We start from the raw sequence: 26,199 nt of genomic DNA, 5'->3' as shown, positions 1-26,199 counted from the left end.
TTTATTTGGCTTGGTTTTCCTAAATGGAATATATGCGCCTTGTAGTCTTGTATTCAATAGCGTCTTAAATATGAAGAAATATTATATATATTATCTTAAAAAGTATTTACCTGGTTTCTAAGACCTATTTGATACATTAATAGAACAGTTGCAAAACTGACAATCTTAGTGGTGAATTTCATTATTTGCAATAGACATTTACATTGGAGCCAAATCACCACACTTTGTGATTTTTGCTCTCTTACATTACTGTCTTCTGCAGGAGGAAATCCTACAGGTAAGACATGATCTCAAGTAAATGTACTTTGATACACAGATCAGTGACTTCCTTGTTCCCTCTCCCTCGTTCTTTTATTTCTTGGGAGCATTTTCAGCCAATATTTGCTCAGAAATCTTAGTGTTATTGATCATATTCCAGATTTGTTTTCTTTTATTCTGGGGTTTGGAGTCCTTGTTTCTGTTTTCTACCAGTACTTTTCTTCTGAGTTAAACTAGAATGGCTTCGCTTATACCTAAAAGTCTAGAGGTATCCGGGGCACCTGGGTGGCTCAGTCAGTTAAATGTCCAACTTCGGCTCAGGTCATTATCTCGTGGTTCAAGAGTTCGAGCCCCACATCAGGCTCTGAGCTGACAGCTTGGAGCCTGGAGCCTGGAGCCTGCTTCAGATTCTGTGTCTCCCTCTCTCTTCCCCTCCCTTGCTCATGCTCTCTCTCAAAATAAAATAAAAAATAAACATTAAAAAAAAATTTTTTTTAAGGTCTAGAGGTATCCTAGTATTTGAATCCTTTCTTTGAAGATACCTTTCTTAGGGATAAAAGAATCAAACACAGCAAAACATTTTTGCGGCTGCAGTGATATGTGCCTAATTACTATACTCAGGGTTTCTGATGAACTGTAGCTTCTGCAATTTCTAAAATGTGTATTCCCTTAACTAACATAGTAAATATCAAATCGTTTTGAACAGAAATTGGCCCTTTATTGATGATTCAGTATCACTTTCACCGTCTGTGGCCCTAACTATGGTCACAGATGGCAGAAGGTGCGTCATCTGACAAAAGCCCTTACGGGACCCAGACACACTCGACATCGCTCCTTACCCTGCGCTTCACGCTGCACCACTCGGAAAGTGCCAGGATTTGTATGACACATAGATGAGGCTGCTTATGGCTGAAGGGGACCAGTTGGACAACCACAGTAGAAATGGTTTTTCAAAGTAAATCGCAGAATATTGGTTTGATTTAGCACCATTTCTAAAACACAGAGGAAATCAAGCTCTGAAAGAAATTTTAGCTTCTTGTAGGTTCCGCTCAAGGGTTTTCTGAATGTAAGCATAACACGCCTCTTCAGGACTAACTACGGCTTGTGTTTTAGTGCTTGGCAGAAAACAGCCTCCTCGCCCATGTGTTCCCCTCTGGCCACTTTGTCACACACTACTCTTTTTCAGGTCCACACATTCAGAGGGCCACACTGGTGTGAATACTGTGCCAATTTCATGTGGGGTCTCATCGCTCAGGGAGTGAAATGTGCCGGTAAGAGCTCTTCCCTTTCTGCTTTATTGCGTCAGTTACACAGTTAGAAGGAATACGTTATAAGGAGATTTGCTGTTATGTGGGCCGGAACCTGGCTTGCCTTTGACACACACGCGGTAGTCTAGATTCTCAGGCAGCTGCTTCAGAAATTGGCAGTTTATCTGCCTTTAACCTTCTTGTGCTTAATAGACAGCAGACTAGGGATCCGGTATTAGTCCATTAAAAAAAAAAAAAAAAAAAGTCAGCCTGTTCAAAAGGTCTGATAAAAGGAGATAAAAGTCATGCAATTATATTTAACTCTTGCCTTTGATGTTACAGTAACTAAATTTATAAAATGATTTTTTAAAAGCAGTATACAGGGGCCTATGATTGTTGCCTTGGAAACTGAATTTTTAGGATAACTTGTTAAGCTGGATTGTCCTTACTACTTTTTTTTTGCAAAATCAAATTGAAGCTTTAAGAATCTGTGAGTTTATCTTCAAAGATGGTTACCAGATTCTGGAAAACCACTTAGTCAGTAATATTTTGTTTGTGACATTCTGAAATTGTGAATATGCCCAATCCTTTTCATAAAATATGACCATAGTATTTTTAAATATAAACTTAGAAACTCTGAAGATCGACACATAGAGAAGCGACCAACTCTGGGATTTATTAAAATGCTTTATGAAAGTAAATTATTCACATCATGTGAAATTCATTTGTATAGAACTATACCAAGAATTGGCCATTTATTCAAACTACTCTAAATTCTGACATAGGCTTAAAAATAAACATTTAAAAGACATTTCTTTCTGCCATTTAAATTGTAAAACTAAAAAATACATCCTTAACATGTCTTTTAGCATGAAGCTTAACACTTAAAAAATGTATACCAAGAGACACTTCAAAATAGTAACTGTAGTAATTCTGTCAAGTTTATCACTGTAAAAACCCACATTTCTTTGTGGCATGATTTTTAAAAATGTTAATCCCAGTGTCATTAACATACACATGTGACACTAGTGTCAGGTGTACGTGATTCAGCACTTCTGTACATTACTCGGGGCTCATCACAGTAAGGGTACTAGGACCCTCCTACTCTGACATCTTCCCCAGAAGTGCCCTGTGGCATGACATTTAATGGAAGTTTTTGTTGCCCCCATTAGGTGCAGGAATTTCTGGGGTCTGATTTTTTTCTTCCAATTGCATTTTTAATAGCAGTATACAGTATGAATTGCACATTCACGTTCTCAGCCCTTCTCCGGTCAGTTACAATTCTGTCAGCATCACTAAGGCTTGATCAGGTTCCAGGCATACATCACTAGCCAGGACCTCCCTGCCACACAGAGGGGTAAGACTTCCCCACGTGTTGACTTGGAACTGTGCAGAGGTGTCCATCAAGGAGAGTCTCAGCTCAGGTCCCATCTGATGCCACCATCCCAGAGGGATGACACCCCCACTTGCAAGTCTCTGCCCAGAGACTAAAGGAGGCCAACCTTATCATCTTTCCAATTGGTGGTTACCAGGTCAGGGTGAGAAACCATCATTAGGAAGGCTGTGGTGAAGCCTCTGAACTGGAGCGGAGCATCTACGGTGTTGATAAAGCGGGGTTGCTAAGACCATCTGCACTGTGGGTCTTCAAAGGTAAATGGAGACCTCTTTCCAGAGCATAAATCCCCAGCTCAGGGAATGTTGGTCTCAGTAATAAGCATGTTTTGCCTTTATGACCCAGACAGACTAGCTGAGACTCTGCAGCAGTTTCATAAAACATTTTGTGACTGTCATGGACTTTTTTTTTTTTTCTTAACTTAGAGAACTGATGTGTATCACATACGTTCTGAAATAGTGAAGCCCATCTACATAAGAATCCCGAGTTTGCTATGTTAGCAGAAAATCGGTATACATGTGGATAACCTTTGACAATATGCTACAGTCCTAAATCACGTTTGAAAGAAATGTTTTGGAACCTTTGTGACAGTAATATGAAGGAAAAGGAAAGAGAAAATTATTCGTCCCCCACCCCTAGCTGCCCGCATTAATAACCTCCACATCTTGTTGTACTAAAAGGCAGGAATTGAAAGAAAAGCCTTGAGGAGATTTTTCATTTTTAGGTTATGTCTTGTCCTTAAAAGCATTATATTCTATTTGATTTGAACCATATTAACGTGTTATATAAGAACAACTCAACTCATATTTTTCAATGAGGACGTTAGCATTTGAATCAGTTCTGTTTTCTGTGACAACTAATTCTTAGCTCTGAGATGGCTCATCCTGACATATGAGCCATCCACTTTAAAACAGAATACAAAGAATTAAGAATTTTAAAAAGAGAGAATGAACTACGATAGGTTGAATAATGGCTCCCTAAAGAAGGCCACGTCTTATTCCTAGGAACCTGTGAATATGTCACCTCTAATGGCAAAAGGGACGGTGTGAGTAAAGTGAAGGGTTTTGAGATGGGGAGATGACCCCGGATTGTTGGGGTGGGCCTAGTATAATCACAGCCACAGCGGACCTTGGAAGAGGGAGGCACAGCCAGAGGAAAAGGGAAAGGAGTGGAGGTCAGAAAAGAGAGCCGATGCTACACTGCTGGCTGCGGAGATGGAGGAAGGCGGCCACAAGCCAAGGAATGCAGACAGCCTCTAGAAGCTGGAAAAGGCAAGGAAAGAAAACATTCTCCCCTGGAGCCTCCAGAAGGAGTACAGGCCTGCTAACACCTTGCTACCAGCCTAGTGAAACTCATTTTGGATTTCTGACCCCCAGAACCAGAACATAAACTCCTAGTTAATTTGTTACAGCAGCAGTAGGAAACTAGTACACTAGCCACTAAACATTCAGGTTATGACTTCCCAAGGAAAAAGGCAGGCTAACTGCCTGTCAGAAAAGACATTTATTTATCTGCTTTTGATTCTTACAACAGCCCATTTTGTCCTGGTTTCTTTTTTCAAAACCCACCAAGGCAAAAGAGCTTGTCAGGAATTTTTAAGGGAGCGTTTGCCAAAAGCATCAGTTTTGTATCCCACACTGCCGCCCCCCCACCTTTGTTTAAACATCATGTGAACTGTTGGGGGGTGTTCCAGTCACCAGGCTGGCAGAGTTACTGTAGGAATCAGACTGTATCCAGCTAGTAACAGGCAAGCTGGCCCGTCAGAACTGAAAGCTCTAGGCTGACTGCTAAGCAGGCTGTAGCCGAAGAGGACAGTGACGGCCGGTCAGCCGGTCTTTCCAAACCTTGGCACCAAGATTCAGTGACAGGCATTCAACGTCCTCTTCATCTACAATGTCTCCCTCCCTCCAGCCTTCTTTATGAGAGTAAAATAGTGCTATAGGGGAATATGAACTGCAGCTTGGGAGGGGTACTCCTTTTACTAAAATATTTATGAGCACCAGACGTAGTTTTTAAAAGCAAAGTTGGAAGGATCGTCATTCAGACAGAATAGTTTCCCTCGACCATTTTTCCTTTATGAAATGTAAGCTGATAGCTTAAAATAATCTATTGTTATATAATCATTGAGATTGCCAAACACCCCTCCCACCAAAAAGATCATGATTATTCCACCAGCATTCCTGAATTGTTTCCACTTTAGCCTTGCCAGAATATTCTAAGAATTAAGCCAGATAATAATTGCTGTAAATCACACATCAGTTTAGTATTGGGTATTAATTCAAGTGACTCTGTTTTTCCAGTACATCATTAGCATTGCTGTCACCCCCAACGGAACGGCAGTAGCTCTTCCCTAGTAAGTAATAAAGTGTATTCATTGCTTAAAGTATACAAGCACTTAGCTTTCAGGTTGAAGAAAAGCAGTGGAAGTAGTTTATTTTAATTACTCCTATGATTGGCTGTACCTAAAAAGTTATGTCTGTCCTTACAAGCCAATGAGAAATTGATTAGATTTGCTTAGAAGTTTCACGTAGCAATATTTTCACAATATCCCAAAGAACGAAGTATTCTTCTTAATTTTGCTTATGAAAATGACTTCTATTAGTCAGAGAAAGACAAATATCATAGGACTTCACTCATATGAGAAATTTAAGATACAGAACAGATGAACATAAGTGAAGCAAAAATAATATAAATACAGGGAGGGGGAGAAAACGTAAGAGACTCTTAAATATAGGGAACAGAGGCTTACTGGAGCCGTTGTGGGAGGGGGGATGGGGTAAATGGGTAAGGAGCATTAAGGAATCCACTCCTGAAATCATTGTTGAACTATATGCTAAGTTGGATGTAAATTTAAAATTAATTAATTAAAAATAAAAAATGACTTCTGAAACATATTAGAATCAGACATCCCACTTTTCTTAGATGGGGATTCAGGGAGGGGGGGCTATCTAAGAGATAGGTTTTAGAATAAAACTTTTATTTGCAATTATTAAAAATATGAACACTGAGTAAAGCATAGGACTCTTGATCTTAGGGTTGTGAGTTTGAGCCCCACGTTGGGTGTAGAGATTTAAAAAATATTTTTAAAATAATATATGAACACAGAAAAGAATGGGCAATTATCTTTCCTTTCAAAACACACACTAACATTACCCCTTAATCCTATTATAAAACATAATATTGCTATTTATTTCAAAAGATAGATTTTGTGCTTTCTAGATATAAATGTTATGTTTTTTAGAGAAATCAAGCCCCAGGAAATCTGAGAGTAGCTTCAAGTTAGTAGGCTAAGTAATAGAAACATTTATAAAAGACAGAACAAAATGTGATTTGAATCCCTTCATATTTTCTTTCATATGGCTTTAGTGTATGCTTATTAACTGGAAGGAGGGAGGGGAAATGTGGTTTAATTGTAACATAAAAATAACCTACTAAACCAAGAGATGCAGCAAACGAAATGATCTTTTATGGACTTTTGTTGTTGTTGTTTTAGTGCAGAGCTTCCTTGGGAGAAATGGAACTATATAGGAGTTATATGACGTTAATAAATAAGTATGATAACCAAATAAAGTCTTAATGGCAAACTGAAATACTGATATACTGCCAGTCCCTGCAGCAGCAATTTTCAGAGCAAGCTCAGAGCTGGTAGATTGCACCATGACCTAAGGGTATAAAGAGGCTTTATTTGCATGACTTTGCCCTGTCCTTTGGTCATCTGACGGACTTGATAACCATCCTGCCCCAAATCTGGCCTTTGAAATTTATTTCTAACATTGGGCAGAATATGTTGTCACATAGTCTAATCTTATTCAAATGGAAGAAAGAATATCAATTTACAAAACGTTTCCCTCTTCCTAAATTTCTAAATCTGAAGTCAACCATCACTTTACGCACTTTCCACTGAGTCACAAATCATCCTGATGTTTAAATCCTGATGTTTAGAGTGGTAGATAGCTCCAAATGTTCAAAGGAAAAAAGTTGGTATTAATATCAGACCATTAGTGTCATTCACGTTTTGATACTGTATAGCTGCATCAGAATTTTACTGGCTTGCTTTCTAATGGTTTTCCAAGTAGAGCTTATACATAGGGAAAGAGTATGACAAAAACAAGAATATAGTGGGTAGGTTTTATCCCTGCTTTTTAAAAGTCCTTGCCAATGACTTCACTGATAGGTGAAATTTAAGAAACAAATGAGCAAAGGAGAAAAAAATGAGAGAGGAAGGAAAAACCAAGAAGACTCTTAACTATAGAGAACAAACTGATGGTTATCAGAGGGGAGAGGGGTGGGGGATGGGTGAAGTAGGGGACAGGGATTAAGGAGTGCGCTTGTGGTGAGCACAGGGTGAGGGATGGAAGTGTTGAAGCCCTATGCTGTACACCTGAAACTAAGGCTACACTGTATGTTAAGTAACTAGAATGTAAATTAAAACTTAAAAGTACACTGATATTTAAAAAGTCCTTGCCAAATCATATATATAACAGTTCAATATAACAATGTCTTTTAAAAAGCAAATACAACAAATAGTGGGTAAAATAAACATTATTGAATAAGAGGTTGAAAAGAACACATTCATCTTCAGCACTGAAAACCGTATCTCAGAATGCATGATATGCTGCTGGTGAAAAGGGGCATGCATCACTCGGCGGGAAGAGCACAGGCTGGGACTTGGGAAGCCAAGGTCACATCTCAGTTCTGCGACTTTCTGGTTGAGTAATCTGAGCAAGTCATTTAGCTTCTTGGACCTTTTTTGCCTTTGTACAGTAAAGACACCAAGAGCCCTTTCTAACTGGGTCTGTAGCTTCTTTATACACTTAGAATATGAGGCACATCAACTTTAATATTAAATTATGAAGCTTTGCTGACTTTTATACATTTAAAATACTATGTAGGCGTTCTTCTGCTTCTGGACAAGATGAACAAATATGTTTTGTTTTATTCTCCACAATAATAATAACAAAAGACCCTGGGCAAAATCCATACACTTCAACTATCAGTAGACTCTGGAAGTGGAGAAAAGCAAGCAGGCCGACTCAAGGAAACCAGCAGCAAGTTGCCTGGTGGTCTTTGTTTTTTTTAACCTCCTGAGTATCTAGAGAAGCCCACAACCCATAAATGCCAACAAGCACAGACACAGAATAGTCCCAAGTAAAGCCTGCTCTTCCTAGCCAAGGCCCTGGGAAAAGGGGAGCGCAGCCTGACAGAAATCTTTTAGCCATTTCTGCCCTTCTCGGGCTGAACATCATGAAAAGGACACAGAGCCACTGCTGCAGCCATAGTCTATGGGCAGGACCGTGTTTCCATCACACCCTGCAAGAACAGGGGTACGCCTCTCTCCTGGCATTACCACCTTGCAGGAAGAGAATGGTACCTCTCCTGGCTCAGCCTATGGGTGGGACCTGTATTAAGAGCAGCACCCTATCAGCCCAAGCCTATGGGTAGAGCCCTGTCTTCATCCTGACCTGCAGTAATGAGGCCGCTGAGACTATGATCAGCGCTTCTGTCTTCCATACCTACCCTGTAGTTCCATGCAGCATGGCATCCCTTCTCAACCAGGCTTCTGGGCAAACCCTGGCTTCCATTGCCACCCTGCAGTAACTAGGAGGTGGCCCTGCCCCTCCCCACAATGTGGAACAAGTCCTGCCATTTGGGGAACATACAAGTAGGGCAGGCAAAATAGCACCACAATAGCATTACACAGGCTTTGTAAACTAGTTTGATAGTAGAACCATGGCCTACAAAAATGAGCCAAGACCTGCATCCTAAATGTAAATAGGTTAACTGTCAGCTAAAAGTGAAGATTTCAATAGGAGCCAGAGTCTTATAACACTCAAACTATCCAGGATTCAGTTCAAAATTACACTTCATAGCGAGAACCAGGAAAATCTCAACTCAGATGAGAAGACAACAGATGCCGATATAGAGGTGATGTAGATGTTGGAATTATCAGACAAGGAAATTAGCTATCATAACAGTGCTCCAACATGCAATTATAAACACTCTTGAAACAAATGAAAAATAGGAAATAGAAAATAAAGACTAAAAAATAACTACTGTAAATAGAAATTTTAGAACTGAAAATGTTATTAACAACAAACTCACCAGATGGGCTCAATACCAAAATGGAAAAGGAAGGAATTGGTGAACTTGAAGACAGATCAATAGAAATTAACCAACTCAAATAAGAGAAAGAAAATAGATTTTAAGAAGTGAACCGATCCCCAGAGACCTGTAGCAGAATAGCAAAAGGTTTAACATTTGTGTTGTTGGAGTCCCAGAAGAGGGTAAAGAGAGGCTGAAAAAGTATTGAAAAATTAGTGGTTGAAAACTCCCCAAATTTTCTAAAAGCTGACAAAAATTAAGTACGTATTTGGAAGCATTTTTATGTAAATGAACGTGTTCGAACAGTATAAATAAGGAAGCAGCTGCAATGCCAGTCACCCAGGTCCTTTTCAGGACCTGGCACTCACACGTGACAAACAGAACTGGCCCAGAATTCAACTTAGCTTCTGACCTTAAGCTGATTATGACAAAACCGTGTAGCAAACCCTGGGGCGCTACATAGAAAAGGCCTCTCAAAAGGTTTCAGTCTTCTAAATAATGACGACAACAACACAGTCCTGGTAAACACTTCTAATCTACTCCGTGTAAGAAAGTACATATACTAACAGGAGAGCCTTACGTGAACCTAATAGTGGATAATAACGGAGCAAATAATAAATATTATTCCTATTTTCATAACTGAGGCACAGGAAAGGTAAGTCCCTTGAAATCGCACAGCTAATAGATCGTAGATCTAATTCTAAGGTATAGAAGTTATGTAAAACATTATTCAGGGGAAACAAGGTCTTTTTAAGTGGACATGTTGCCATTGATTTGCCTTATAATTGAGTCAGAAATCTTATCTGTATGTAATAGATATAAAGAGGAATTGGGACTTGGGGTTATGTAGTCATTTGGACATTGTCTAGCTATTGCAGAACATTGTTCGGTCATTTCCTCAGACCTTATAGATCAAACTCTTTGTTCTGGAAGCCTTTCTGTATTCAGAGAGGCTGTTGCTCTTCGGGGGTGAGAACACTGGCGCACACATTGGCACTGGCCACATCATCTCCAGTCCTGTTCCCTTACACACGCACGTGCAAAGACTTCATTTCCCTCTACACCTAGCACATAGTGGAGGCGCACTCCCTTAGTGACTCGCTTCGAGCCACCACCGGCCTCGAGGTCTCGTTGCGATTTGGCAGTATCTACATAGTTAATGCAAGAGCGTTGCATGTATGAGTTTTCAGCTAATGTTTCTTATCTCTCGGTTTATCATTCCTGCCATTACATAACAAGATTGCAGCTTTACCGAGTCATTATAACGATGATAATCACCAACATTTGTCTCACGTGTTATACTGTGCACAGCACCTTGAGTGCATTGGCTCATTAACAGGCTTGTGAGATAAATGCTGTGCTCCCCTTTCTGCTAAAAGAGCAAGCAAAACCAGGCTTGCCCAGTGACCACAGGCAGCAGCCATGGCTCTGGAGGATTTTCAGATTGGTTTCATTAAGACCTGGGTATAATTGCATCAGATTTGTAAGAGGTCCCCGTCAAGTTCTTCTGAAAAACACTAATGGGTTATGCTTTTAAAAACCTAAAGATGACATTTATTTTAGTTATTCAGCTCTGGTTTATCCCTCTTCATTCTAATTTAGCAAAATGTTCGTATTCCTCTGTCCTTTCTAAAATTCCACTGCTCTCTTCTTGTTGAAAATCAAAGGTCTCAAAATATTCACTCGAAGCTGAGTTCTGGCATCCTCGGCGTTATAACCCAGTAAAATTACAAAGCAGAGGACAAACTTCAGTAGAGGCAACATGGTATCGGTGTTAAAATCATGGACCCTAGACTCATTCATAGGCTTAAATCTCAGCTCCACTATATACTAAATGCACGCCCTTCGGTAAATTACAGAACACCTATGTGCTTGGTTTCATCCGGTTTATACAACGAGAAGAAGAATGGTACCTATTTCATAGGGTTTTGTGAGCTTGATGGAAATAACATGAAGCACTTGGAATAGGGCTCGGCAGCAGTAAGCTGGTGCTAATAGTGACAAATAATAACTGTGGCTAATAAATTTAGCCACTAAATTTATTATTTACAGGATTATGACCAGTTATGAATATGAGCAGCACAATTTTAAGAGGGCCCTGGGATACTCTCACTTTTGGAGGTCTGATTCCTCTTCATATCAAATGTTTTAAACTGGAATTCTAGATCCCACATCAATATAATTTTTGTGTAACTTTAAAGAAATGGATAACTTGTTGCCTAGCTGGCATAATATTACATTTTGTAGATATCTAAACACTTAATTTCATTTTGTTTGAATTGGATCGCTTCTGGGATCGTACAGTAAATAAATGATAAAGTATGAGCTAGAATTCTTGTCTTCTGACTTAAAACCAAAATTTTCCAAGAGAAAAGATGGGAAGAATGTTTTTCCACTCTGTAGAAACTGTTGGAAGCCTAATTCAAGCTGGATGGTGGGAGTGTCTTCTGCTAAAATAAACACTCCAGAATGCTCAAGAGTCTGAAAACATTGATGAATTTTTCCTTTCTATATTTTTAGATTGTGGTTTGAATGTTCATAAGCAATGTTCCAAGATGGTCCCAAATGACTGTAAGCCAGACTTGAAACATGTCAAGAAAGTGTACAGCTGTGACCTTACAACACTCGTGAAAGCGCATATCACGAAGCGGCCAATGGTGGTGGACATGTGCATCAGGGAAATTGAATCTAGAGGTGAGGCGTTTCCAGCGCAGTTCAGCAGTTGGAATTCCCCACGAACGCAAGTGCCAATGCCCTTCTGGGTCCCTCGTTGCATAACCTGTTTGTCTTCCTAAGTTTAGGGGGGAGTGATTTCAGATGTCAAATGATCTGAAAGTCTGAAATGACTGAAGGTAACAAATAATTAACGAGCTTGATTTTAAGGTACATGAGCTAGTTGTAGAAAATGTGCTGAAGTATTTTTTATGGATGATGATGCCTCCTATCTATAAAAGTTGACATGTAGACACCAATTCATTTTTCACTTCTTACATTCTTCTTAGGTCCAAGAAGCAAAGGTGTAAATGGTCTATTAAAACCATCCCAGACCAAAAAACAGAGCTGCACCCTAATTATTCTCTCCCATTTGGGAAAGACTGGTACAGGCCTATTAATGTGGTTTATCTTAGTCTTCTGTTATGTAAAAGAATTTATGGTATAATTGGGGTGATGAGTTATTTCCCTGAAGACTCAACATATTTGACCTAATTAGACAAAGTGAAGAGCCAGATTACAACTATTCAGGCAACGGTAGGTCAGAGTTTAAGATCTGTGAGTGAAATGGTTTTATTTTAGGAGGCAATGTGAAGAGGTTTCTAAACCACTACATTTAGTCATTCTTTCTGACACGTTACTTCCCCAGCCTGAAGTGTGGGAAGAAGTGAAAACTTGAAGAAGACAAGACATCATTCCAAAGAGGCGAATTAGCTCCCTTGTTCTGTTTTTACAGGTCTTAATTCTGAAGGACTGTATCGAGTATCAGGATTTAGTGACTTAATTGAAGATGTCAAGATGGCTTTTGACAGAGGTATGTCCTGCAGTACGTCCACTCACTTAGGACGACAGTGCGCTCTGCCAAGAAGGCACAGTTTCCTGTTATTTCTTTCATTATTTGTCTAAGTCATTGGTTATTACACCAAATAAAAAGTAGCTTGTAATTTTACTTTATTAGTGCATTAAACGGTTACACTTCAAGGTGAGAATGAAACATAAAATTTAACTATATTACCAGAAACATAAAATTTAACTATATTACCAGTGTCTGAGCATCCAAGGCTCGTCTGTGTTCATCAGAATGTATACAGAACAATTAAATTTACCAGAAATCATGGGAGAAAATAGGGCAGGGTGGTTGGGGGCATCTAAGTGATTGCAGATGTCAGACTTCCCAGTCTGGAGTTGGCCCACCTAACTGCCCGTCGTTGACCCAGCTTAATGACTTAGATTCCCCCGACCACAGAATCATTATTGATTTTAATAAATGCCATAAAGGAAAATATTAATAACTAAGGAACTGAACCTAGTCTGTTGGGGTTGGGGGGTTGGTTCTGGAGATTGGAAGAGGCTTCCCAGAGAGCAGAGGTTGGCCGTATAACAGTTAAGTAGCAAAGAAACAGAATATGCAAAGACCCTGGCAATAGCAGAGTCTGTGCAAAGGTCCTGAGGCCTGTCCTTGTCAAGTCCCTAAAAAGTGCTGTGGCTTACAGTAGGGAACTGAAAGAAGAGTGGAGTAAGAAACAATGAATATATTATCTTACTATAGAAAAAATTAGCTGAATGGTAGAAGGTTCTCAGATCAGCCTCCAAATTCAGTTTAACCCATCATGTAATTCAACTGTAAGATTGATGACTTTATTTTCCAAACCAAAAATTGGACATGTACCCTATAACGAGACAGGACATTTGAAATTTGGATTTTCATAGAAAAATGTTAGATAGTAGAAACAGGAACCATGTGGCAGAAGAGAATACCAGCATTCTTTCTTTTTTCCTGAGTAAAAGTTGTGATGGAGGTGATATTTGTCTTGATAATTCTTCTACCTTCCTTTGTGTTCTCCACTCCCCTTCTCCAGGTCTTTAGGCCTCCAGCACCTATACACTTCCCCCAAGATCCCCCACTGGAGCAATCTGCATTGCCTTTTCCTCCCAGAATGCATTCTACCCTAATTTGCACTGCCATTGTATGTGATTTCAACACAAGTGTGAAAGACAGATACTAGTGATGTAATTCACACTTGAGTGTGAATGTCTGATAGGCCATGGTATTTCACATTTAAAAGAGGCTTCTTTAAAGAAAATTAGACTTTGCTAAAGTAGTTTTAGGGCTCCAGTTTGAGGTTAACATTAGTTTTAGGTTACAAAATTTCACCAAAAGTACAGAGATTTCCCATATAACCTCTCCTCTGGTGTCGTCCCCCCCCATAGTTTCCCTTATTAACATCTTGCATTATTAATACAGTACATTTGTTACAATTGATGAACCCACATTGATACATCATTATTTACCTAAAACCAATAGTTTACATTAAAGTTCAGTCTTCGTGTTGTACAGTTCTGTGGGTTTTGGCAAATGTATAATGTCATATAGCCACCATTATAGTATCACACAGAACTTTCATTATCATAAAAATCCTCTGTGCTTTACCTGCTCTTCCTTATCTTTCTCCCTGAACACCTGACAACCACTGTTCTCTTTACAGGCTCCATAGTTTTACCTTCTCTAGAATGTCATAGAGTTGGAATCCTAGAATATTAGCCTTTTTTTGGCTGATGTCCTTTACTTAGCAATATGCATCTAACGTTCTCCCATGCCTTTGCATGGCTTATAGCTCATTTTTTGTTGTTGCTCCATAATATTCCTTTGTCTGGAAATATCACAGTTTTTTCACCTACTGAAGGACATCTGGATTGCTTTAGGTTTTTAGCAATTATGTATGAAAGTGGCTATAAATAATTGTATGCACATTTTTGTGTGGACACAAGTAGTTTCCATCTCCTCTGGATAAATACCTAGCAGTGTGATGGCTGGATCATAGGACAAGAGTATGTTTACCTTTGTAAGAAACTGCCTGTCCTCCAAAGTGGCCGTACCATTCTGCGTTCCCACCAGCGGCAACATCGAGTTCCCGTGGCCCCCCATCCTCTCCGGCGTTTGTTGTCAGTGTTCTGGATTTTAGCCATTCTAATATCTGTGTAGGGCAGAGGCTGCTCTTTAATGGATAGCGCTCGTTCATAAGCCAAATGGAATATAAGAAGCCTCGTATAAGGTCTAGCTCAGAGTCAGCACTAATTAAATCTTCTGTAGATGAACGTTCAGATATTTTAACCAGTTGCTAAATGCAGGAGAGGCCCAACAGCCCTAAAATACTCCTCTATATTATAACTTCTTCTCTTGTTATTTCAACATTCTAAAGTTTTGTTTCGTTTTACTCCTGTACTTCTCACTGTGTGCCTACGCCTAGGGCTCAGACAATATCTAAACGTCATGTGTCAGGAGCCCGGGGTGAGTCAAAGGTGGCCTTTTGCAAGTTAGGAGTGCCTCTGTTGTTATTTTTCACATTCCCTAGGTTTATTTAAGAAAGAAAGAGAAAGCAAGGCCACATTACTCCCCTGGGTGCTCCCAGGTACTCATGGAATTTACAAACACTGCCCTCTCCTACTTAAACCTGGAAAACTAAGTAACTTCAGAAAATTCAGAAAAACCAATTTTGCTTTTCACAGAAAATTGATCATTTGTATATATCAGCACACTGAATTTGATACTAAAAACTGCTGCCTTGCTAATCTCTAAAGACTGTGGTACAAAATATGTTATTAAAACAGTGCAGTGCATCCAGATAGTTACTCATATATTTTTTTTAACATCCTTCAAAGATGGCGAGAAAGCGGATATTTCTGTGAACATGTATGAAGATATCAACATTATCACCGGTGCGCTGAAACTGTACTTCAGGGATCTACCAATTCCACTCATCACGTACGACGCCTACCCTAAGTTTATAGAGTCCGCCAGTAAGTACAAAGGCACGCGTTCCCAATAACGTGACACGCTGCCTCCTCGTGGGAATCCCTTCTCCTGCTTTTCCTGCGGAGTTTCTTGAATGCGTATTAAATACTTCCCCCTCTCCTCTCCAACACAGGTTATTTACAAGTTCTGCCATCAGAACTTCTCTGAAATGTGCTAACCCTCATTTTCCAAACTAAGGGTTATACCAACGCTCCTTAACTACGGACTAACGCTTCTGCAGATAAAAATGAATAACTAGGGAAATAAAATTGAAAAACAGGACCAAACTATTTTTTGTCACATTCAGCTGAGCATGAAAGTTACTCTGTCGGATCTCATAAAAGTTTCTAAATTCTTACTTTCACTTTCTATACATATCCTGTGACAGACCATTAGCAAACAGTTTGTAAACTGGCACTCGTCCGTAGATCATACTTTAAGGAGCGCTGTTTTAGATCAAGAAGTGATTTTGTAAGTTCTAGTTGAGATGCAAATGAGAAAAAGCACAGGCTCGTTTGCCAAATTTTATTTATGGTGCAAAAATCATACCTGTAATTCACACTTCCTTTTTTTAAAGAAAGGAATTTTTAACAGATTTTAAGTGTTGGCATTGCCATTTTTTTAGAAAAGATGAGCTATTTCTGTCATTTTCTTTTCTCTCTTAAAAACCATATGTTGTCTTGATCTTTAAATAATAACATCACTTTCTTAGAACACTGATTTGCTTTTTGACTTTGAAATTTCGTGAAGTACAGACTTGCTTTGTTCTAATTTTTACTTTCCCCTTCGGCACTTCTGTTGAGAATTTTTGTGGTTAGTTCCATGGAGGCCTGATTTCTTGTGGGTCAGCCCAGCTCTCATGTAGGGAACAGCCATGGGAATTACACTGATTTTTACAAATTTCCATGTTAGTAGCCTGAAAGCCTCTAGATCCTCTCTGTAGAAATTTAACTCCTCTCATTTGGGGATGCATTCAGTGCTGATCATGAAAACTGCTCAGGGAGCTTATGGGTTCTTGTTTCATGGGGGAGACGTTTCCTCCCGAGAGAGAGAAGTCTGATTACCACCACTGTGGAAAGCACTTGACATACACTGACATCACCAAGGGCGCTCAGGCCCGGTTTGCTCTGATCTCCAGGACAGCGGGGGCTCAAGTGGACAGTGTTCCTGTCCCTGTGTCGCCTTGGAATAAAATTAAAACTTGATTTCTGTGCCTAAGCCAAGGGCACCCCATGAGCAGAGGACAAAGCAATAATTCGCACCCAGGTTCTGAACTCTACACAGCCACCTTGTCTACTTAGAAGAAACATTCGGGGCGCCTGGGTGGCTCAGTCAGTTAAGCATCTGACTTCAGCTCAGGTCATGCATGAGTTTGAGCCCTGCATCGGGCTCTGTGTTGACAGCTCAGAGCCTGGAGCCTGCTTCAGGTTGTGTAACTCCCTCTCTCTCTCTGACCCTCCCCTGCCCACACTCTGACTCTCTCTCTCAAAAATAAACAAACATTATTAAAAAAAAAGAAGAAGAAGAAGAAACCTCCAAGCCTTCCTTCCTGGGTGTTGAGGCCATTTGCCCTCCAGACTCCCAAATTATTTCACCTTCTTTCCCCACACCCACCTCAGTTGCCTCTGTTCTTCTTCCAAACCATTTGTTAGTGTTCTGAGGTTTGTATCTGAAACAGCCCCCCTGTCGGACATCAGCAACCCCCCTGTTCTACCGTAGAGAGCTCTTCAAAGCACAGCATAAGATGGAAACTTTCCCAAATCAAGGTAGAAATTCCTCCTTATGTCGCCTATTTTGATGTGTGATTTCCATGATGCCAAAACCGTGGCATAATACTTACACACAATGTCGATGTTTATTGTGCATGTTTGATACTGATCTGCTTGTTTATGGAACACTGTGTCCTTGTCCATGTCTCTTCCAGCAGCAGAGTCTGTTCCAGTCTTTAAACACACAGACACAGCCATTCTCTTATCATCATAGGCAGATAAGGGAGATGAGAGAGGCTAAGATTTATAGAGCATACAGTAGGTGCCAGGAGTCCTGTTACACACTATATATCCATGATGTTTTATTTATTTTATTGTTGTCTCTACACCTAGTGTGGGATTCAAACTCATGACCCTAAGATCAGGAGTCACATGCTCTTCCAGCTGAGCCAGCCAGGTGCCCTGTCATGATATCATTTTAGAAAGGAAATGTTATAGGACCCCCTGGGTGGCTCAGTCAGTTAAGCATCCGGGCCTTGATTTTGGCTCAGGTCATGATCTCGTGGTTCAGGAGTTCGAGCCCTATATAGGGCTCCTCGCTGACAGCATGGAGCTACTTGGGATTCTCTCTCTTCTCTTCCCATCCCCCACTCACATGCACGCGTGCTCTCTCGCTCTTTCTGAAAATAAATAAGCTTTTAGAAGAACAGAAAGGAGATGTTACAGGATATAAGTAAATTGTCCAAGGTCTTGTCACTAGAGGCGGTGGCACTGGCATTCAAACCTACATCTGTGTGACGTCACAGCCCTTGCCCTCTCCATCCAGCCCACTGCCTGGCTCCCTGGTGGAACAGGAACACACTTGCCCAGGGAAGGCAGGCAGGAGGGCAGGAACCCCTCCCGAATGATGGACAGGGTTAGCTGACCCTTTCTGAAGCACATGCTCTTGACCCTTTCTTTCACTGGGCCCCTTAGAAAACCCGGGCCCTGTTCTTTAGGTCCTGGCTTTCCCTGGCATTTATTAGCGTCTCTTGCCAACAGAAGCTCAGCATTCGTGCTAAAGCTTTCTCCTGCAAAAGCTGTCGGAGCTGCACTCCCGCAGCCTCCTTCGGGCAGCGTGCATCTGGGAAGCGGGAGGTGCGTGGCTACAGGAAATGAAAACAGGACACAGTGGTGGCAGAGGCTGGGCCGCTCATGCAAGGGCTTGAAGATCTTCCATCTTCATAATATCCTGGAAACTCCCCTCGAACTACCCACAAGTCTTGGACTACCTAGCCCTTGTTCCTCACTGCCTCTTCCCTCCAGTGAGGAAGTCGCTGCCCGACACACAGTACAAGGCGTATGGAGAAGGCGCCCCTCTCGGGCTGCACAGTAACCCAGCTTTCGCGGATGCCTCCTGACCACGAGGAAAATGGCACTGCTGGAATTCGACTCCTAGTAGGATTCCATGTGGCCGAGAACTCTCTGAGCTCTGTTCCCAGAAGATCTTAGAAAAAATGACTCAGTATGTAATGCTGAGTGAGTCAGATGAACTCAGCACTAAAACCCAGCGCTCTTTGTCCCAGGCACCTTCAAGTGTCCTGAAGAGAAGCCCCGGGGTGAGAACATGCTGAGTGCTCCCCTCAGCTCTGCCACTGACTCACCCCTTCTGCTTGGCTTAGTCTTACTCTTTGTTTGAGTTTCTCCACAAAGAACTGACAGTACACACTTTAAAAGAGCTCTTAAGATGTTGATGCGGGTTCAGATGCTTAGTTCCTGCCCTTAAAAGGTCCACATTTCCAAATCCTTCCAAACCCTCCTCAGGTCCCGTTTCTTCCTCTCCTCTGTTCCCCTGCTCAGCCCCCCGGCCAGTTCCCTCTGTGTTCCCGTCACACTTCACCTGGCCCTTTTCCAGACTCTTTCCTTCATGCTGGAAGGTTGTATTCATGTATTGGCTTCCCCATTAGACTAACCCCATTCCAAGGAGAGTCCTGTCACTTTATTTTCCCATAGCACCTGTGACAGTCCTTCGCTTACATCATAGGTGCTCAATAAATATCTGTTAAATGAGCAAACATAATTTTATATTGAGAACCGTAGAATCTTAGACTTTTTAGATGTTCTAAAGGGTCACGTTAACTAGACTTGCTTCTACGGCACATTCTTTTTTAAATACCTAGTAGCTGCAAGATCACTGCTTCTCTCGGCAGATGTAACAGTCGTAAAGCCCTCCTTATGCACAACAGAAATCAGCCTGCTCTCTACCCCCGCCCCCCACCCCCCCATTGGCCATGGTCCCGATATCACCCTCTTCCCCATGCACACCTTTCACATATTTGAAACAACTGACAGTTGTTCATCTCTAAATACGTTCCATTTTGTCTTTCTCTTAAATTATGCTGTTGTCTTTTTAGGGCAGAAGATTTGCATTCTCTGAAAAAATTATGGGTAATACTCCTTTAAGTAGAAAAAAAAAGAAATGATTTCCAAGAAGAACCTCTATCAGTCTGATGTCAGGACATTTAAATGCAGCTCATCATATGTCCTCAGATTTGTATCTCCAGGGTGGACCTCTCCCTGAGCACCGGATTAATCCACAGTCAGGATGACCATGTGGATGTTGGAAAGACACCACAGATAGAAGTCCGTGATCCTTCCCACGAGACCCCCTCCCTTCTGTGATCTCCTCGTCCCAAGTTGCTTAAGTCCAAGGCTTAGCTCATTCTTTACTCTTCTCCTTCTCTCACCTCCCTCATCAGGAAATCCTATGGACACTACCTTTAAAATAGACCCAGAATCCAGCAACTTCTCATCGCCTTCCCTGCCACCACCTGGTCTGATCTAGAGCCATTCCACACCTGGGTTTTGAAATAGTTACTAGAATGGTCTGTTTTAACCCTTGCCTTTCCATAGTCTGTTTCCTACATGGCAGACAGAGGTGAGGTACTGTGAGCTGTGTCTGTCAGGTCGCGTCTCTGCCTCATTCAGAACCTTCCCTTTTCTCTCCGTAAATGCTGAGTCCCTGGAATAGCCTACAGCTGCGGACACAACGGGGAGCCCTGTTACCTTCCTGCACCCACTCCCTCCCATCCCCCTCTGGCTCACTCTACTACGGCCACAGTTGGCTCCTTGCTTTTCCTTAGACGTCACAAGCATGCTCGCCCCTCGGGGTCCTTGCACGGCTGCGCCTCTGCCGGGCACCCCTTCTCCTGGGTCCCCGTGTGGTCATTTCCCTGTGCCCTCAGAGTCTTCACTCAAGACCTTCTTTCTCGTGAGGTCTGTTATGACCCCTCCATTTAAAATCGCATCCCTGCACTTGCAGTGCTTTTTACTCTGTTTTCCACAGTACTGGCCTCGTTCTAATAGAGTATAAACTAGAAGATACATGCTCATAGTTTACTATCAGTCATGCGCCGAGAGAGGAAGCTCTCCTCGAATGGGGAGTTGTGTTCGTTGCTAGCCCACCAACACAGTCCTTAATTTCACACCATCTCAAGATTCTCCCTACAGGGATTAATTGTGAAAATTAAGAGGCAACTATGTTCATCTTCTTTCAGTTTCCAAAACAGTATAGTTTCAAATTAATTAGTCCTATGATTTAAAAAAAAAAAAAAAACCCGGGGCTCCTGGGTGGCTTAGTCGGTTAAGCGTCCGACTTCCACTTAGGTCATGATCTCGCGGTTCGTGGGTTCGAGCCCCGCGTCGGGCTCTGTGCTGACTGCCAGCTCAGAGCCTGGAGCTTGTTTCAGAGTCTGTAACTCCCTCTCTCTGACCCTCCCCTGCTCACGCTGTCTCTGTCTCTGTCTCTCTCTCTCCCTCCTAGAAATAAATAAAACATTAAAAATTTTTTTAAAAAATTTAAATTAAAAAAAAACCCCTGTAAGTAAATACTAACAGTTTTCTATAGTAAGTGGAATTTTCTCAATTCTAGAAATTAAATGAGTGAATTCCAGTATCTGATATAGTATTGCCGTTATGAGTTGACACTCTTTAAAGACTCAAAGTTTCAAAGACCATGCATCAATTATCATGGCAAATGATACATTCTTTATTACTGAGAAACAAATCAGGAACCCTGGATAAGCTTTGAGCAGAAATTCTAAAATGACTGAAATTTCTTTGAATTAAAAAGCCTCAGGCACGCTTCACGTTCTGAAACTCATCAGATCTACTCTGCCAATGCTAGGAACTTTTCACATTCTTTTTAATGTTTATTTTTGAGAGAAAGAGCATGCACGGGGTGGGGGTGGGGGCAGGGGCAGAGACAGAGAATCCCAAGCACTGCTAGTGTGGAGTCCACTGCGGGGCTTAAACCCACAGTCCACGAGATCATGACCTGAGCCAAAGGTGGACACTCAACCAAATGAGCCGCCCACGTGCCTCATACAAGTTTTAACCTAACTCCAATGCATTGCCACTGAGTTGGATTGTCTTCTAAGTTAGAAAACTAGAATTCTTGGTCATGTGTCTTGGATGATAGTTGTGGTCAGATGCGGCCCCCAGCGTTTCCAGGCTGCCATCCTGATTAAGACTCGGTGGTTTGGGGTCCCCTTGCAGTTGCCCTGCAACCCAACATTTAAAGGCCCCCTATCTTCCTGACATTTGAGTAGAAGCAGGAGTGTGCTAGGGTGCTCTTTTCCAGAGCACAGAATTACAAACACGTCTGTTGTTTCTGAGTATAGAAATGATGAACTCAATGCAGTGTGCGACCTCAGAGGACTGTGCTGGGTTTTTGGCCAACACAGCGGAACTAAAATGCCCAAATGAAGATTGTTCCCTTTAAAGTTTACACCTTTGAAAGAGCCACATTTACTTCAGGCACCCTGTTGTCACTGCAAACATTTGGAATTGCCTTCAAAGTCTGCATTTCACTCTCCTGAATGTCCCAAGTAGAATATTTTTGTGCTTTGAGGGTAGATTTGACTTTTTTATATAACAGAAAGTAAATTAAAACCAAGGAAATATATACTGGAGGATACGTTTCTCATTTAAAAAGAAAACAGGGTATCAATTAAGACTTTGGCAAAGGCTGCAAGGGGCAGTGGGGTGGCATAGCTTATATACTGTTGCTGAACAAGGGTTTTCAAAATATTTTGAACAAATTAGCATCCCTTAAAATGTCTGTAATGCTGTAACGTGACTTCATTTGAATGTCTAAATTTTGGGGCTTTCAAAAATTTTTTAAACATTCATTTTTGAGAGACAGAGACAGTGCCCGAGCAGGGGAGGGGCAGAGAGAGAGGGAGACACAGAATCCGAAGCAGGCTCCAGGCTCTGAGCTGTCCGCACAGAGCCTGATGTGGGGCCCAAACTCACAAATCACGAGATCATGACCTGAGCTGAAATCAGACACCAATCGACTGAGCCCCCCAGGGCCCCTGAAATGCCTCAGTTTTTAACCTGTGTGTCCCTGTACCTGAGTTCTTTATAGTCACATCCTACCTACCCGGTGCCCGAGTTCCGTGGTTAGCAGACTCGCAAACACTGGACTCCCCGGAAGTCCCAGTAAATGGTGTTGCTGCACTGAAACTAAGCCTTTTGGAAATCTGAGACTTGAACCTTAAAAATTTTCCAAGGCTTTGGGCAAGGGTCTGTGAGAAAGCCTGCCTTACCATTTCAGAAGATCACCACAAAAATAGACTTGGGTGAACCATTTATATGAGTTGTCTGTTAAAGTTCTTCTCCTGGGTATTCAACTTGCTGTTGTAGAAATCATGGATCCCGACGAGCAGTTAGAAACCCTCCATGAGGCGCTGCGACTCCTACCGCCCGCTCACTGCGAGACCCTGCGCTACCTCATGGCGCATCTGAAGAGGCAAGTCACAGACTTTGAAGCTTATGCTTGTACTGCGTCCAAATGTTAAGGATCAAGTGAAACTGAAGGTGAAAGAAAGGACAAATTAGTGGGTGAATAAATAAAGGCACAAGTTGAAAAGGAATGTTAAAAATACTCTGTGCTACAGCGCTGAATACAGACTTGATTCTGACATAAACGGACTTGCAGCTCCTGTATATGTTTGCAAATATGTTAGAAATATTAATACTCTGCCAAGGAGGTGCAGTGATTTTTGTGGAAAGAGAAAAGGTTGTAGCTGTAAGGACATTAGCATCAGCATAATAAAGAGCAAAGCAACTCGCCAGAAGGGCTCACTTTCCTTACTTCTTGCTCTAAAATAGGCAGTCCGCACTTGGTGACAGGATTTTAGATTTTATTGCATTAAGGTCTCCAACACTGAAAACTGCTATAAAAAACGGTATGGAGTAAAATAAAGGGTAAAGGAAGGAATAGAATATAAAATATTTTGGTTACGTGTGGCTTAATGCTTTAAATACATTGATGGTGATAGAACTTCATTTCCCTCCTCTGTCCCTCTCAGTCTCTACCAGTTGAAGCAAAATGTTTTACATATAGTTTTAGTGGTTTTGGAGTTTCAAAATATAAAACTAATTAGAAACAAAAAAAGACAGAACTTGACATCTATTTTGTATGCCTCTCAGCATGAGTTACTCAGAAATGAATTTTAACTGATGGTGCTTTTAACATTTACATGTTTTCCCTCTTTGAAAGCACCATGAGCTAAAACTTTTAATATGCTTACAACTTCACTTGCAAATTCCAGTTTGCTTCCTATATGGATGCAATTAAGGCCTTCACACTAAGACAAAGGAATCACTCTCAAATTATAGTCTGTGCCTTTGCTGTAGCAGTAAAGAGGACGCAAGCACTAATTCTTGCAGACAAGAGAATCTACACTGTGCCCTCAGCCGTCTCTTCAGACTGTGGCCACCACTCTCCCCAGATACTCCATAATCCGTTCACTTACACAAACACAGCAGATGAGGCAGCCAGTGTGGAAGGAGGGCTGATGGAACAATCAAGACCACCCAGCCCCTTCTCCACTGCTCGCCAACATAGCCCGGCAGCCAGCCAGTGGCGGTGGCAGTAGAATCTGCAGATAGAACTGATCCCACACAGGCCAACACATGAACTTAGACTTGAGCTTCAGTGATCACTAGAAGTTTAACTTAACGATATAATTTGTTTTGAGGAAGGTCAGTACTTTGGAGTTAAGGAGCACAGAGAAATCAGCTAGCGGACGAGTTGCTCAGTGGACCTGATTTTTGTCACAGCACCCGAACACAAGGCAGAACCCGTGGCTAACGTGAAGGCATGCTCCTTTGCTTGTATTTTTCAGAGTGACCCTCCACGAAAAGGAGAATCTTATGAACGCAGAGAACCTCGGCATTGTTTTCGGCCCGACCCTTATGAGATCTCCAGAGCTCGATGCGATGGCTGCCTTGAACGATATACGATACCAGAGACTGGTGGTGGAGCTGCTTATCAAAAATGAAGACATTTTATTTTAAATTTTAGTTTGCGGGGGGAAGAAAAAAAGAAATGTTTTACAGATGAAGGAATGTTTTATAGTAACTTAATTGGCTCTCATAGCTGAATTATTTCTCGGTTAGATGTTATGGCAGATAGCCAGATTGAAATGAAGGAACTTCCCATTGTTTTAGTAGCACCGCTCAGCCGTCCTTGTAAAACAGTGAACACACGCTCTCCAGTGCTAGTAACCCTGGGTGTTTATCATGTTAAGAGAAACTCGAGCTATTGCATGATTAGCCCCCTCATTGGCAAGGGAACCCCATACAAAGGAGACAACAAGCCTGCACCCGCCTCTTCGTCCCGGGTAGTCTGTGGTTGTAATTCAGCATGTTTCGCAGAGTAAATCTGTCGTGACTTCGCTTTTGGGTTCTATGTCATTGGTTTCTGATGCTTCTACACACACGCGCACGAGTGGATGGAACAGCACCTCCGGCTGCTGCATTGCCGTAGACTCTGACACATGCCTCCTTTTCTCAGATGCTTTCTTCGTGGTTTCTCTCAGTTCTTCTCTAACATAGTCAAGCAAAATGTGTTTCCAGATTTGTTACTTCAGTAAATTATCCACCAATAAAAAAAGTACAACGCGGAGCATTTCCTGTTAAGTTATTATTGGTTTTTAGTTGCGGTTTTGTGTTACCTGGCATGCATTTATTAATTTATTAAATTTGGCTTTTAGAAGTAAAAAATAGTGATAGCTTACTTTTTTCCCATGGTTGAGAATATCTGGGAAAATGTATTTGACCATCTGTTTAATACTGAGTAAGGTTTTGTGTTGAGTTCCTAAAATAATAATTTAAAACCGCTTAGAATTAAGGAGCACCTGGGTGACTCAGTCAGTTACTGGTCCAACTCTTGACTTCGGCTCAGGTCATGATCTGACGGTTCGTAAGTTCCAGGCCTGCATCAGGCTCTGCACTGACAGTGCAGAGCCTGCTTTGGATTCTGTCTCCCTCCCTCTCTCTGTCCCTTCCCCGCTAAATAAATAAAAATAAACTTAAAAACTGCTTAGAATTAAAATACCCTTCATTGGATTTTTCTTCTTGCATACTTCAGCAGAAAGCTAGAACATTTTCTCAACTGTTTGTGGGAATGGGGGGTGTGGGGGGCAGGAGTTCCTTCTAGAGCCATCAGAAGAAGGAAAAAACACTAAAAAGACTGACTTCCTAAGCGTTCGGTTGGTTGGAAAGGCCAGGGTTAACATGCAGTCGAGCTGACCAGGCTGCCTGAGCGAGTGCCAGACAGCAAGCCGACCTCTGGTGAAGGGCGGTCCACGTGCAACTAGATGCCTGGAAACCCGGACGGGGTCCGATACTGTGCCCAGCCACCTGCTGCCTTTGAGCTAATGGCTCTGTTTCCTTGTCTGTTCTAGCCTGCTTTTAAAAAAAAAAAAAAAAAAAGCGGGGGCGGGGGGGTGGGAGGGCCTTTTTCTAGGCCAAAACAAAAAAAGAAGAAAAAGAAGGGCTGAATTGGTTGAGCATCTGACTCTTAATTTCAGCTCCGGTCATGATTTCACAGTTGATGAGTTCAAGCCCCACCTCAGCTCTGCACTGGCTGATCAGATGCTGCTTGGGATTTTCTCTCTCTCTGCCCCTCCCGTGCTCGCTCGCTCTCTCTCT

At 41.7% G+C, this 26,199-nt stretch overlaps 1 protein-coding gene across 3 annotated transcripts in view; it reads left to right on the top strand.

Annotated features, from left to right (window-relative positions):
• LOC120236419 (N-chimaerin) overlaps positions 1-25,174 on the top strand; it is an 87,043-nt gene extending 61,869 nt beyond the window's left edge. For all 3 annotated transcript variants that reach the window (XM_039239210.1, XM_039239209.1, XM_039239211.1), the window contains 6 exons: positions 1,445-1,529; positions 11,521-11,694; positions 12,449-12,526; positions 15,373-15,510; positions 22,903-23,008; positions 24,390-25,174. In XM_039239210.1, coding sequence (XP_039095141.1) covers positions 1,445-1,529; positions 11,521-11,694; positions 12,449-12,526; positions 15,373-15,510; positions 22,903-23,008; positions 24,390-24,561 — 753 coding nt within the window. In that variant the 3' untranslated portion in view covers positions 24,562-25,174. The remainder of the gene's footprint in view (positions 1-1,444; positions 1,530-11,520; positions 11,695-12,448; positions 12,527-15,372; positions 15,511-22,902; positions 23,009-24,389) is intronic.
• Positions 25,175-26,199: the final 1,025 nt, after the last annotated feature.

This window comes from Hyaena hyaena, unplaced genomic scaffold (assembly GCF_003009895.1).
Source record: "Hyaena hyaena isolate Hyena2069 unplaced genomic scaffold, ASM300989v1 scaffold_154, whole genome shotgun sequence".
In the NCBI taxonomy this organism is placed as follows: domain Eukaryota; kingdom Metazoa; phylum Chordata; class Mammalia; order Carnivora; family Hyaenidae; genus Hyaena; species Hyaena hyaena.
Note: the sequence above shows the minus strand (reverse complement) of the source record. Positions and strands in the feature narration are given on the sequence as shown.